Source organism: Phyllostomus discolor, chromosome 5 (genome assembly GCF_004126475.2).
Source record: "Phyllostomus discolor isolate MPI-MPIP mPhyDis1 chromosome 5, mPhyDis1.pri.v3, whole genome shotgun sequence".
Lineage (NCBI taxonomy): Eukaryota > Metazoa > Chordata > Mammalia > Chiroptera > Phyllostomidae > Phyllostomus > Phyllostomus discolor.
This window is the reverse complement of record NC_040907.2, coordinates 18,549,904-18,564,861: the sequence shown is the minus strand read 5'-3', so window position 1 is coordinate 18,564,861 and position 14,958 is coordinate 18,549,904. Positions and strand designations below refer to the sequence as shown.

The 14,958-nt window shown below is 40.2% G+C and overlaps 1 protein-coding gene across 22 annotated transcripts in view; it reads right to left on the bottom strand.

Moving 5' to 3' along the window:
- EPB41 (erythrocyte membrane protein band 4.1) overlaps positions 1-14,958 on the bottom strand; it is a 166,235-nt gene that overhangs the window by 69,983 nt on the left and 81,294 nt on the right. For all 22 annotated transcript variants that reach the window (XM_036025637.1, XM_028511607.2, XM_036025631.1 and 19 more), the window contains one exon: positions 5,528-5,570. In XM_036025637.1, the coding sequence (XP_035881530.1) occupies positions 5,528-5,570 (43 nt within the window). The remainder of the gene's footprint in view (positions 1-5,527; positions 5,571-14,958) is intronic.

The following is a 14,958-nucleotide window of genomic DNA, read 5'->3' as shown; positions in this document are numbered from 1 at the left end:
GCTTTTGCTAAAACTCCCTCACCCTGAATTGAGGCAGCAAATATTTACTGCATATCTTTAAAGTAACTTCCTAAAATCTATGCTAAACCTCCCAAGGACGAGTGTAACCAGTTCAACCACTTTTCCCTTTGCATTTGCAAATATCCTTCTTCTTTGATGTAATTAGCAACATCCTCTCCTTTGTTTTCTGTAAAAGGTAACCACCTAACAAACCTGTGCATAGTAAATGAGGACCATCCTCAATGTAATGAGCCCGGAAAAGCAATAAAAGCCTGTCCAGGCAGGGGTTGGGACCTTCTCTCACTCAGAGTGGCCATGCTCCCCTTTTTCTCCACAGGACTTCTGCAGTCTGTGTGAATTTGTTCATTGAATCCACAACACATGGACCACGCAGGCAGGGTTCCGCATCATTATAGGTCAACATGTTTACAGCAACAGTTTTCAAAATGTGATCTGTATGCCACTCTGTGTCCTCAGAAGTCATCTGAATGATCCATGAATGTTCTCTTTTGGTGGTAGCATCATTTATTTGTGACATCTCTCAATACAGGCATACCTCATTTTATTGAACTTTGCTTTATCACACTTTGCAGATATTGTGGCGGGAGTTGTTTTGTTTTGTTTTGTTTTGTTTTTAACAAAGTTTAGTGCAAGTCTATCAGCACCATTTTTCTAACAGGTTCAGATGACAGTTTACCTTTTTTAGCAATGAGGTGCTTTTTAAATCAGGTATGTACATCGTTTTCTTAGACAATGCTATTGCACATCTAGTAGACTACAGCATACTTTTCTACATACTGGGAAACCAAAAATTTTGTGTGGCCCTCATTATTGTGATAGTTGCTTTATTGCAATAGTCTGAAACCAAATGGGCATATCTCCAAGGTATGCCCAAGAGAAACGTCGACATGAGAGACAAACGTCGACTGGTTGCTTCCTGTACACACCTCAACAGGGGACCAAATACGCAACCCAGGCATGTGACCTGACAGGGAATCCAAACAGCAACCTCTCGCTTTACAGGACACTGCCCAACCAACTGAGCCATGCTGGCCAGAGCTGTTGTTTTACTTTCTGATATGATAAAATCCTATCAATCTAGCCATTGTCAATTCATAACTTCCCATACAAACTTTTTTTAAAAAGGTGATTTCTATATTACCTATAAAATGTTTGGCTAGAGCAAATCCATATGGAAAACAAGCTAGCCAAAAGAATGTTTAAGCTATCTATGTGAATTCAGCATTTAAGAACTTCAAACATAAATTTACTTATTTCATAATGTACTGTATTTTTGGACCATAAGGTGCACCTAGGTTTTAGAGGAGGAAAATAGGGGAAAAAAATTTGAAGCAAAAAATGTGTTAAAATATTTAATAACATAAATAACATAATATTTCCCCAATGTAAATGTAAATGGAACTCAACGGCAGTATTAACAACCATTATTCCTCCCAAACTGGGGGGAGAGAGTGAATCTTATAGTCCAAAAAATACAGTATATAAATAACAATTTTTTAATTGTACAGGAAGAATAACAGTAAGGAAATCAAATTAGTAATAGTTTACTGCCCTCACTGGTATAGCTCTTTGGGTTGGGTGTCATTCCACAAAACAAAAGGTCACAGGTTTAATTCCCAGTCAGGACACATGCCTGGGTTGCAGGCCAGGTCCCTCGTTGGGGGTGTGCATAACCCATCGATGTTTCTCTCCATTTCTCCCTCCCTTCCCCTCTAACAATAAATAAATAAAAATTTTTTTAAAATTAGCAACAGTTTATAAAGTGTGATTTTTTTTTCTTTGAGCTCTGTGTTAAGTAACTGATATCAAAAGCTTAATGACCCCGGGGTTGGTGGGGAAATAAAGCACTTTCATTTACTGCCAATGTGAGTGTAAACTGGTACAAAACTATGAAGAATAACTTGACAGATATCTATCAAAATGTAAAATGTATATATACCCTGCCACCCAAAATTTCGTTTCTATCTATCTATATCTATCTAAACATATATTTAATTGTGGTCAAAATGAAATGTGTGTAAGGAATGTTTACAATAGCAACTATCTAGAAACAATCTGAATATATTTATTTAGCAAAAGAAGATATAGCTCCAAGATACACTGTTAAGTGAAAAAAAATCAAGGCAAAGAATAGCACAGACAGAAAGCAACCATGAAAGCTGGGGTAGGAAGAAAATACATACTACAGGTATAATTACATACGCGTAGTCTACTCCTATAAGGACACACGACAAACCAGTCACAGTAGGTGAGAAACAAGAAGGGGACGCCTGGGGAGGGAGAGTGAGAGGCTCGGGGAGAACGGTTAGGAGGGAGACCTACTCTCGCTACATTCTATTTCACGGCATTTCAACTTTGTGCTTTGTACATGTACTACTTAACAGATATATGCATATATGTATAGATATACACACCTACACACATCTGTAATTAAGAAGGATAAACTTTGTCTCCTCCCACTGAAACGCTAATATCCAAGGACAAGAGTTTTTTTTGTTTTATTTAATGTGTATCCCTAGTGCCTGAAACAGTGCTTGGCATATCACGGATGCTGAAGAACCACTTGCTGAGTGAATAGATGAAATAAAGTAGCTGACCTCATGCACTGTTGTGAAGGTTATAGGAGAATGCTACAGCTCCAGAAGAAAAAAAAATTTTTAAAGGACTGCATAAAAGAAGAATAGGTACTAGTATATTAAAATTATTTATTGTCCTAGCCAGGTGGCTTTGTTGGTTGGAGCATCATCCCATATGCCACAAGGCTATGGGTCTGGTTCCTGGTCAGGGCTCATACCCAGCTTGTGAGCTCCACCCCTGGTTGGGGCGCATATGGACGGCAACCGATCAGTGTTTCTCTCACAGCAATGGGTGTGTCCATCTGTCTCTCTCTCTCTTCCTCCCTCCCTCCCTCTCTAAAATTAATAAACATACCCTTGAGGGAGGATTAAAAAATTACCTATTTATTTATTAATCCAGATCCCCCACTGATCTCAAGTCACTAGATCTAATCAAACAAAAATCACACACACACGCACACAAACCCTATATTCTGACTGGATTTTTCCTCTCTATTTAACTCGAAATAAGGAAATTTAACTATTAAAAATAATATCTAAACAGAAATGCCCCCCAAATTAGCTCTTTCACTTTTGTTAATAGCAACTGTAAGCAGGGGAACCCAAACTTTCAGTTCAAATTTTTTCCATTCAAGAGATGCAAGTTTTGGATACTTTAAAAAAAGATGTCCAGCTTCACTGCACACAAGCTCAGGGTCAAATGCAATAGGGAGGCTAAAAAAGTTAATCAGTTGGGATTTTTAAAAATATTAAAATTAAGCCTTAGTCAGTGACTATTTCTAGAATATGATACATACTGTTAGTAATTCCTTATTGAGAAGGTTCAGTGGGGAAAAAAATGGTAGCTGGAAACGCCCTAAAAAGTTTCAACATTAAAATTTCTGCCTTTAAATCAGTAACAGTTCGATGACATTCCTGCCAAAGTGCATAACTTTAAGATTCATGTACCATGAAGAAAAACCAGACCAACTCAAAGTTACCACTTAAAAAACAACTGGTCTGGGTTCTTCAAAACTGTTAGTATCATGAAATACTTGAAAGACTCCGGAACTGCTCCAGATTAAAGACAGCTAAAGAGATGTGATACCAAATGCAAAGTGGCGCCTTGGACTTTCCTTTCTATAAAAGCGTTATGGGAACAACTGACAAGTAAGGTCTCTAGGCTACAGTGCTGCCTCAGCGCTCACTTCCTGCTTTTACTAATGTTATGTAAGAAACCAATTCCTAGTTTTTACGGAATGCAAACTGAAGTATTTCGGGGTGAAAGGGTGTCATGACAGCAACTCTTTTTTTAAGTCTGGTGAAACTCCCACAAAGCCATTTTAAAGTATAAAAGTCCGTACATTCACTCATATAATGAAGTGGCACTGAGTCCATTCACAATCTTGTACGACCACCACCTCTATCTAGCTTCAAACCATGTTCATCACTCACAAAAAAGACTCCGTACCCATGAAGCACTCACCCCCTCAGCTCTCCCGGCCTTGGCGAGCTCAGTGTGCTTTCTGTCTCTATGGGTCTACGTATTCCGGATAAATCATACCAATGGCATCATAGAATATGTGGCCCTTTGTGTCAGGCTTCTTTTCCTTCTGCAATGTTTTTTAGGTTCATCCATGCTGGAACAGTTCCCAGTACTGCATTTCTTTTTCGAGGCTGAATAATATGCCATTGTATGCCCCCCCCCCCATTTTGTTTATCCGCTATCCACTGATAGACACCGGGTTGGTTTTCCCCCTTCTGACTAATGCAAATGGTGCTACCATGATGCAACTTACTCTCTAACCAGCTAAGCTACCCAGCCAGGGCCTATAAACTCGACTTTTAACTGTTCTTCCTAAAGAATCTTCTCATAAAATCACTTATTCCTAAGCAAAATTGAACATTAAAAGTATTTTCATTGAAAGGGGCTAGGAGTTGTGTTTTTCTTTTCATGTCTTAAATCTGCCAAGTATTTTTTGCAGACTTGCATTGTAAAACAAGTTTTTTAGGCTGAGAGCAAATATGGAAAGTTGATAGTCCAAAAGAGCATTTTGTTTCTCTGTCTTAAGAAATATAAATTATAAATAGGGTCTAGAGGAAAACATTTCACTATAATAAAATTATTTTATTTAAGAAACAAAAATTAAAACGTGTTTTCAGGTGATAAAGAGATTAAAACTTACTAATGATGATGAATAACGTCTTTGCAGTTCCTAGAAGTTTCCTCAAAATACACTAAACTCAAAGGATATCTGGTCACGAATAGTGGGGGGCTGGGGGAGGAGGTCTCTACCCTTCAGCCAGCCCACTAAGCCTGCAGCCAGGAAACTGTAATCTATGCTTTTCTGACCTAGAAACGTACTAGTCGGAGAAGGGTGTGCAGCAGCAATAGAGTCTAGAGGGTCTGACGCTGGGACAAAGCCACAATGTGAGAAGGATCACAGGCAAAGGATTCTTATTCTTCTATTCTTACACTTTAATTTGGAAGAGGAATGTTGAAAATGGACAAAAAGAACCATGGAGAGGAAAACATGAAGACGGTTAGCCCAGAACAATTTGAAAAGTACAAAACCAGGCAGCACACTTTGAACTGAAGGCTACTACAGTTTCAACCACTGCCCTTCTGAGAACCCACTCCCGTATCCTTTTTCTCTTTTCATCTTTGTTCTCTTCCACCTCCTGTTTCTCTCAGCTGGCCCTATCCTCCCCAACTTTGCCTAGTTGTAAAAAAAAAAAATCATCAAGATCTGACCTACATCTCGACAGCATCCACTACTGCTGTACCTTTCTATTATGGAATCTCTTCCTTCCAGGGGAAGGCTTCATCTCCATTTCAAAGCCATCTGCTCTAGCCAGGATTCTAAAGTGCCTAACAGTCAGAAAATGGTTAGAAATCCTCTGACCCACTAAAAGAAAGAACTATTAAAAAAAAGGCAACGTTCACTTACCACGAACCTGCTTTTTTATTTCTTTGGCAGAGTCCAGCCATGTCTGTAAAAAGAAGAAAAGGCATTCACACAGATCTCCGAAACGTAAACAAGAGAGTACCGGAATCAGGGTTGCTGACCATCTTCAAACGGTGCCTCCGGGTCAACCTACGTCTCCAGTATTCTTGGCATTCATTCCCCAGACACAGTGGTTTCCAGTAGAAAAATGGGGCTGGGCAGTTGGGCTGGAATCCTAGCTGCGCTGCTTCCTAGCTGAGTGTCTTTAGGCATCCCTGTGCCTCAGTTTCCTCATCGATAAAATAAGATATTAGTAGTAGTGCCTACCTCAGAGAGTTACTGTGAAGGTTAAATGAATATACGTAAAACTCTTAATAAATGAGAAATGCTAAATAAGCTCTTGTTATTTTCATTACACTATAAAGTCTAGTAGAGATCTATGACCAGGATTACTGACATCAGCCGGATCTTATTTCCCCTCCGACTCTGACCCCCGGTCTCGTCTGGCCCTTCTGTGTCAGCACAGCACTTGGGACGTGGTTCGCCTCAATAAATGCTCACTGAGTGACTATTCGGTTTCCCCTTGTCCACACCAATCTCTCCCTTCACTGTTCTTCAGCCCCACTTAGCGTCTGCCCACCACGGTGATGGACCATGCAAAGTAATGGTACTTGAAAAAAGCCTCACCCTTAACATCTTTCATAGGCTCCTAGGGAAATTTTTAAAAGCAGAAGTTTCTAAAGTAAATTGCTTAAAGGATTTTTATTGGCATAAGATACATACAGAAAAGTACATAAAACGTAAGTGCATAGAGCAATAAATTATCAGAGCAAACATATAACACTACCAGCATCCCAGGAGCTCCTCCCAATCTTCCCCATTCCCTCCTCTAAAAAGTTTAAAATTGAATCTCAGTGGTATGTAGATGAGAAGAGTAAGGTGCCCCCTCTTTACCCTCTACCAACAAGGGCAAAGCACAGGTGGCCATCCAACACACCCCACCCAAGCGATGAACTTGAACACCCCCATCTTATATTTCATTGGATCCCACTTTAACTACTATAAGAGATCGTCACTACAACAGACAACAAGCACAAGAGTGAAGACGAGTTTCCTTTTAGCTCCCCTGCTCCCACGATTAACACAGATGATTAAGAAGTGTATGTTAAAAATGCCATAATACAAACTTGTTCTATAGTATAAAACCAAGCACACATTAGTTTAAGCCCTGTCAGAAAGCGGGTAACCAGGGTGTTTCTCCTTCACCTCTCGTCGAGACCGAAGAACTTTAGGTCCAAAGGCAAGGGGAGACTTTAAATGTGCTAACGGATAGGTTTTGTGGACCCTCTGAGAGCTATGGTTTATACCATGTAATCCAGAATTCTTAACACAGACTGCTTGTTACCACTTTAAAGTAAACATCTCCCCACCATAGTGAGGCGACTCCATATTTTCCACTATTTTTAAGAGAAACCTCCCAAAATAACCTGAAGCTGCCAAGCTTCCTACAGAGATTTCATAAGCCATTCCCCACAATCCGACATAGAGAGGGCAAACCCAGATTTGTATCGATCACATGGTACCCCAAGGTATGCGCTACCTTATAGAATACATTATTGTTGCTTCAGTATCTCAACTTCCAAATCAAAATTAAAAACAGTGTGCACAAGAATAGGTACTTTTATGTTCAATTTAAATGCTTCATTTCATAGCATTTTATTTAGCCAACAAATATTTGAGGAATGCCTCCACAAGCTAGGTAGCACAGTTACAAAAAGGGATTTAAAAATAGCACTTGTCTTCGAGGAGCTGTCTGTCTAATGGGAGCAGCGAACGCTGAGCGATCAGTTTGTTCTGGGCGCCATAATCACCATGACAGAAGTGCAGGAGAGTGCTGTGCTGTGCGAGGGCAGAGAGTGCTCTCAGAGCCGAGAGGGGGTGCGCCAAAACGGACTGGGGATGCGAGGCAGCTAGGAAATGTTTCTCAGAAAGAATGTTTGGGAGACCCACAGTGAGGCTTGAGGGACAAACAAGAATTAGCCATGCAAAAAAGAGGAGGAAGTAGTTAGAAAGGCACAAGGTATACGAGAGAACACGATATATCTGAGTTGCGGCCTGTACTTCCACACAGCTGGAACACAGAGGTACGGAGGAGAGATGTAAAACGGACGGGGACATGGCATTCCATGCTAAGAAACTTGGACTTTATTGAGTTCTAGGCAAGGGGGGGCCACTTAAGGCTCTGAAGTGGAGTGGCATGGATTTGAGGAAACACGACTGTACACAGCGAGACCAAATAAGAGGTTGCTGTTGAGAATGATAAATGTGGTCCAGAGCAGAGCAGTGGTTACGGGTACCAGTTTTGAGATCAGAGAGCCTTGCATTCTGAGCCTACCTTGACCTCTCCACCACTTACTAGTAATGCAACTTTATATAAGACAATCTTTCCGAGTCTTGATTTTCTCATGTATACAATTGGGATAAAACTGCCTTCCTCACAGTTATTGTGGATTAAATTACACCATGTACATAAAAAAACATATAGCCAGTATTAAATAAAGTATACTGATATTGATCATTGAAAGAGTGTAATGGGATAAAGTCTATGGGACAGAGAAGATGACCATTTTAGGAGCTAAAATGGTCAGGATTTATGACTGACTGTTGGTAAAGTATAATGGTAAAGGATAATTCCCAAGTTGCTGGCTTGGGCAACTAGGGAGATGTGAGAATAGGAAATCCCCACATCTGAAATAAGAAATGGAATTAATTTTCATGAAGAAGAGAAAACATAGCAAAAAACTGGAAACAACACAAATGTCTCCCTGTCAGGAGTCCATTTTGCCAATTATATCTGAGTCTGAGTGAGTTAAATAAATTAATATTTTAAGCAGAATTTAAGTTTGTGCATTAAAAAAATTGTTTTCCTATATAGGTAAACAAAGCCTGCCTCCTTGCACAACCACATGAAAACTACAACTAAATTATAGAACAACCGTAACTCAAAACGATCAGAAATCAAGTTGAGTGGAAGTCTCACAACTACTGAATTAAAAGAAACCACATCCGTCCAGACCGGTAGGAGAGGTGGAGATGTGGAACAGGCTGGTCCCACATCCAAACGTGATGAATAAAAATTTGGGTGAGATATCTCGGGAGCGAGGAGTGCCAGTCCCACACCAGCCACGCCCCCTGCCTCCCGCCCAATATTCCAGTGCCAAGAAAATAAGTCCCCACAACTTCCGGCTACAAAAACCAGCAGGGATTGAGTCAGTGGAAGAAACTTCTGGAGTCCCAAGCAGTTCCTCTTAAAGAATCCATACACAGACCTACTCAGACTCACTCCCTCTGAGCTCCAGCACAGGGGTAGCAGCTTGAAAGGCACTAGTAACACAGGAGGAACTCAAGTGTCTGGCATCATGGTGTGAGCTGGGGACAGCTTTCTCCCAGACAGAAAGAAAGTCAGGCAAAGGCCACTGTCCCTTTTCTGAACCCTCCCTCAAGAGAGCCACAGAGCAGACAGGTGACATATCTTAGACTCCATCAACCAGGCTAACGCTGTTTGCCCTGCCCTGGAGATCCCCTGAGGCTCTGTCCCACCCAACACACAGCTGTTAACAATGGTTTCTACATATGAGTGACTGGTCTTGGCTCCTGCTTCATAACTTCCTAATTCCTTTCAAACACGCAACAGCTGGCCCCAGAGAGTAAGTGGCCCCAGGCACCGCACTAGCAGCAGCCAGCTTAGATTCATGGCTTGGCTTCCCTGGGAATCTCCAGGCCCAGCATAAGTAGTAGTCATCTCAGATTGTTTTATAGCTCTGGTGGGGTGGCCCCAGGCAAAACACTGGTGTGAGCTGACCTTGGCCTGCAGTGGGGGAAACCCCAGGGCCTGCACAACCAATGGACAGCAACAGAGCACATGGGAGCACCACCACCCTGCCCCCGCACAGCTGAACCTCCAAGGAGGGCAGAGGTTGGTGGTCAGTCGTCACAGCCAGTCCTTGCAGCTGACTGGTTTGCTGCAATGGGAAGGTTAATCCTTTCCATTGACCTGCCAACAGCAACTAAGGCTCAACTATAAGAGGAGGGTACACTCAGCCCACACAAAGGGCATACCTTGAGTACCCAACTTGCGTGATAGGAGAGGCTGTGCCACTGGACCCAACAGGACACCTACTACATTAGGCCACGCTACCAAGACAGGGATTCATAGCAGCTCTAATACATAGAAACAGACACAGGAAGGCTGCCAAAACAAGGAGACAAAGAAACATGGTCCAAGTGAAAGAACAGATCAAAACTTCAGAAAAAGAATTAAACAAAATGGAGATAAGCAATCTATCATGTAGAATTCAAAACACTGGTTATAAGGATGCTCAAGGAACCTAGTGAGGACCTTAACAGCATAAAAAAGATCCAGTCAGAAATAAAGGATACACTAATTGAACTAAAGAATAATTTACAGGGAAACAATAGTAGTGCAGCTGAAGCCAAGGATCAAATCAATAATTTGGAACATAAAGAAGCAAAAAACAACCAATCAGAACAAGAAGAAAAAATAATCCAAAAAAACTAGGATAGTGTAAGCAGCCTCTGGGACAACTGCAAGTGTTCCAACATTCGCAACACAGGGGTGCTAGAAGGAGAAGAGAAAGAGCAAGAAATTAGAAATCTATTTGAAAAGATAATGAAAGAAAACTTCCCTAATTTGGTGAAGAAAATAGCCATGTAAGTCCAGGAAGCACAGAGAATCCCAAACAAGATGGATGCAAAGAGGCCCACTACAAGACACATCATAATTAAAATGGCAAAGGTTAAAGATAAAGGGAGAATCTTAAAAGCAGCAAGAGGAAAGAAGTTAGTTACCTACAGGGGAGTTCCCATAAGACTGTCAGCTGATTGATTTCTCAAAAGAAACTTTGCAGGCTAGAAGGGACTGGCAAGAAATATTCAAAGTCATAAAAGCAGGGACCTACATCCAAGATTGCTCTCCCCAGCAAAGCTATCATTTAGAATTGAAGGGCAGATAAAGAGCTTCCCAGATGAGAAAAAACTAAAGGAGTTTATAATCACCCGACCATTATTATTTGAAATGTTAAAGGGACTTATTTGAGAAAAAGAAGATCGAAACTATGAACAATAGAATGGCAATATATACATATCTATCAACAATTGAATCTAAAAAACAAACTAAGCAAACTAGTTCATAGACAGAATCATGGATATGGAGAGCATTTTGATGGTTGCCAGATGGGAGAAGGGTGTAGGGGAGTGGGTGAAGAGGTGAGGGGATTTAAGAAGTACAAATAGGCAGTTACAGCATAGCCACGGGGATGTAAAGTGCAGTGTAGGAAATGGAGTAGTGAAAGAACTTACAGGCATGACCCATGGACATGAACAATGGTGTGGGGAGTACTGGGTGGAGGGGGGACAGAGGGAGTAAAATCAGAACAACTGTAATAGCATAATCAATAAAATATCATTTTAAATAAATAAATAAATAGATTGCATTCTTTCTTGAGCTTAAAAAATGTTTCAAACTAATATAGAAATGAGGAGCAGTCAGTCAGTCAGTCTGCGAGTTCCCTGAGAAAGAGACTATGTCTTTTATAGTTCAGCCCAGCAGAAGGCAGGTGCTATCTACTCAATAATGTTTGATGAATGAATAAATGAGTGAAAAAATAAAGAATGCTACTGAAATAAATCAGGACAGCCAGGATAAAGTTTTAACTAAGGGGACGGCATAAATCTCTCGCAGGGATATAGAAGTTCGCTTCTCACTGCCTTCCCTCTTTTCTTGCCAGACTCAGTTTGGCAATTATCGTGCAGTCAGCAGGGAAAAGAGCAAGCAAGCTATTCCTTGTGAGGAAAAAGTCAATCCAATTAACTCCCCTCCCTGATAAAGGTACCAAATTCTCGACAAACAACGCACACAGATACGGATGCTCTTAAGGAGAGAAGTTACACATACAAAGGATAAATCTTTACACACACAAAAGGAGACACTAGATCTTGGGGATGTATTTATTTCTCCTTGTAAAAAATGTATTTCTCCTTGTATTATGGTTCACATTTTTGCCCACAATATGAGTAACTAACTCTGTAGTTAGGAAGCGAAAACCAAGAAACAAAGATACAATGTTGAAATCAAGGAAAGAGACAGAAAGCTGAAGAAGAAAATCACTCAGGGAGGGCGGCAGGCAAGGGGTTCCAGAAGCGAGTGGAGTGTGTGGCTTCGAGGAAGCCACTCAGTCTTCACGGACCACAGTTCTCTCATGTCTAAAATGAGGGGGACGAGCCCCCAGAGCCTGTTTTCAGAACGACAGAAAACTCAGATGTATGACAATCATAGATTAATTGCTCTGCAGATTTAATCATCCCATGAATAGCTATATACTTAGAGGATCTGGAAATCTGGCTTATAGAAAGTAAATGCATAGGGAATGGTAACTAAAGTGAAGTCAGAATACCTGACTAAAGACATTAATTTTAAGTAAAAAGTATACTACTCTCCAGTATTCCCTGCCTGAGAAAAGATCGGGTAGTTTATTCAAGCTGAAGTAGGGTCCAGAATGTGCCTCTAGATTATGAAACACACATCTAATTTTTTTAAGCAAAGGCGTTGGTTACTTGGTAATTTCTTTTTAAAATAATACTATCATAATAACAAGATATAGCTAACTTTTACCAAATGCTTTCTACATGCCAGGCACCATTCTACATGCTTTTACAAAGATGTATCTCATTATAATTCCTATTTTACCAAGAACAAGAGAGGGATAAGTCATTTACCTAACTCCTAACTAATAAGTGGAAAGCAGTTCTCAGAAGTGTGATATGTCTACTCTTTCAACAAACATTTAGTGAATGCCTACTACACTCAAACCAGGCAATGTGCTAGACAATGGCATTTTTAGGACATCACAGTGCAGTCAAGAAAACATACATAGGCCCAGAACAGTAGATGATGACCTACAACAAGATGCATCACTGTAAATCTCAGAACCCTAAAGAAAAAAAAGAAAGAAAAGTAAAAAAGGTTCTACTAACTTAATTCTACAAAGGTGGAAGAGTGGGGATGTTAGACAAAGGATCAAAAGTCGGGATGGCTTTGGACTTATTAATAGCAACATTGGAAATCAGAAGTCAATGGAGTAATGCCTCCAAAATGAAGGTAAATAGTTTCAAGCCTAAAATTCTATACCCAACCAAACTAACAACTAAATGTGAGGGTAGAATAAAGATATTTTTCAGGCATGTAATGTCTGAAAAAGATTACATCTCATGTACCATTTCTCAGAAGAAGCACTCTAACAAAACAAAAGGAAAAGGTAGGATCAAGGAAGCAGAAGAAACATCACTAGAGAGTTATATACAAGACAGAATGGGCAGCCCACCCACACTGAAGAAGTATGACCCAAGAGCTATCATAGCAAGGGAGGACTGTCGTCATCAAGATCACTTTTGTAGCAGTATTGGCCTTTAACTTGGCAATGCTAAGGAAGTCTTCCCCAGATTCATTTTTAGACACGGTTTATTTGGGCCATGTGCTAATGAAGTTCCTGCTTTCCCCTCAACGCAGGATGAGCTGAAGATCCTCATTGTGACCCCCCAAAAATTCTGCTTTGCCCTATTTCTGAGGGCTGAGTGTTAGCCACAATGAATTTACAAGCAAAAAATATAGAACAGCCCATTGCCCCTGACCATGTTCCTTTCAGATATTCTGTGTGAACCTGGCCCATACTACAGACCTGCCAGATACTCTGAATATAAGCCCTATGTTTCCCAGGATTCAACTGCCCTCTGACTTCTCCACAAGGGGCTCTTACAAACTATCAGGAAAGTTAAAGCTAGATAATGATTCAAAGAAATCAGCTGTTCTTTTCCAGAAATATGTTATCTAAGAAGGATAATAATGCTTTTTTTACATAGCTAGGTTCATACTGCTATTCAGCTTTTATATTTGGCACTTTTAACATCACTTTGTACATTGATATATAAATGTATATAAATAAAGCAACTTCATAGTTGCCTGTTAAAAAATAAATAAGATAATGAAAAGTACTATAAAGGAAACATTTGCTGACAAAACAGAGTATAAATTACACCAACAATGATGAAAGTTTTATACCAACGTGGGCCCTAGAAGCTCAACTGCAAGTGGAAAGAATTTCCTTTGCTGAATGTCTTTAGATGAGCCAGCTTCAGAAATTTAAGCATACCTGGTTCATAGAAAAATTATCTCCAGTTATATTAAACAAGTACTCAGTGACTTTATTTATATGACGAATTCAAGCATTCTCAATTATTCTCAAATCAACCATGGGGCAATATAAAAACACTCAATTTTATCTCATGGAGCTTGTATAACATAAAATACATTTCAGAGTATTTTTCTTGATTTGTGGAAGAATTTCAACAGCTGCAGAAAGTTTTTCACTGCAGTTCTAGGGGTATTGTTTTGTTTTTTGGTTGCATTCAATCTTTGCTTATGATGGAAATTAGAGACTTCAGTATACAAGTTTGGTGTGGGCCTTTAAGGAGACAAAGTTAGGGTTAAATCCTTAAAGAACAGTATTAACCTAGTGCTGGTAGACATAGTTCTTCTGTTTGAATCAACAGTCATTCATAGAAAGAATAACTATTGCAAATTACTAGAACTACTAGTACTATATTCTACAGATTTTATCTAGGCAAAGGGTAATTCCATGTCTTCTAGTACGCATTGTCTAACTCGAATGACCCAATCTACAGAGTTTGCAGTTGTTAAGGGATGCTGTCCTTCAACTTCTCATAATACAAATCATCTAGGAAAAAGAACCAGCTAAAATGATTTAAACACATTGCACTCAAGACTCTCTGTCCACTACCTGGCCCCTCTGTAGCCCTCCACATGCAACTATTACTCTAGTCCTCACTTTCCACACTCAGCCGGGCTAGACGGCTCTTAGTTCCTCCGATGCCACTTTCTCCACACCAGGCTGTTCTCTCTCCACTTCGCTTGCCCATTTCACCTTCCAGGTCTCAGCTTAGGCATCAGCTCTCCAGAGAGGACTTCCCTAGGCTCACCCTCCATGACATCTTCTACTTCCTGCTGTATGACACTCATCACATCCAGCTGTAAGCTCCAGAGGGCAAGGATCGTGTCTACCTATTCACGGCTGGATTTGCATCATCTGGTGTAGCGCCTACAATACTTGTTAAACTGGACTGAAGTTTTTATCATTTGACTTTAAGGTAGATATTTGTAACTTTAAGTAATTGGTCCAGGAAATAATTCAAGTTTTCTGAAGTAAATATTTGACTTTTAACCTTTCTTCCCTCCTTTATGTCCGCACACTTTCTTTTACCTCCTTCAAAATTAAATTTACTGGTTTTCTTTTAGGCTGGAAGAAAATGGCAGAGTCTCTGTTTAATTGTTTCAACAATAT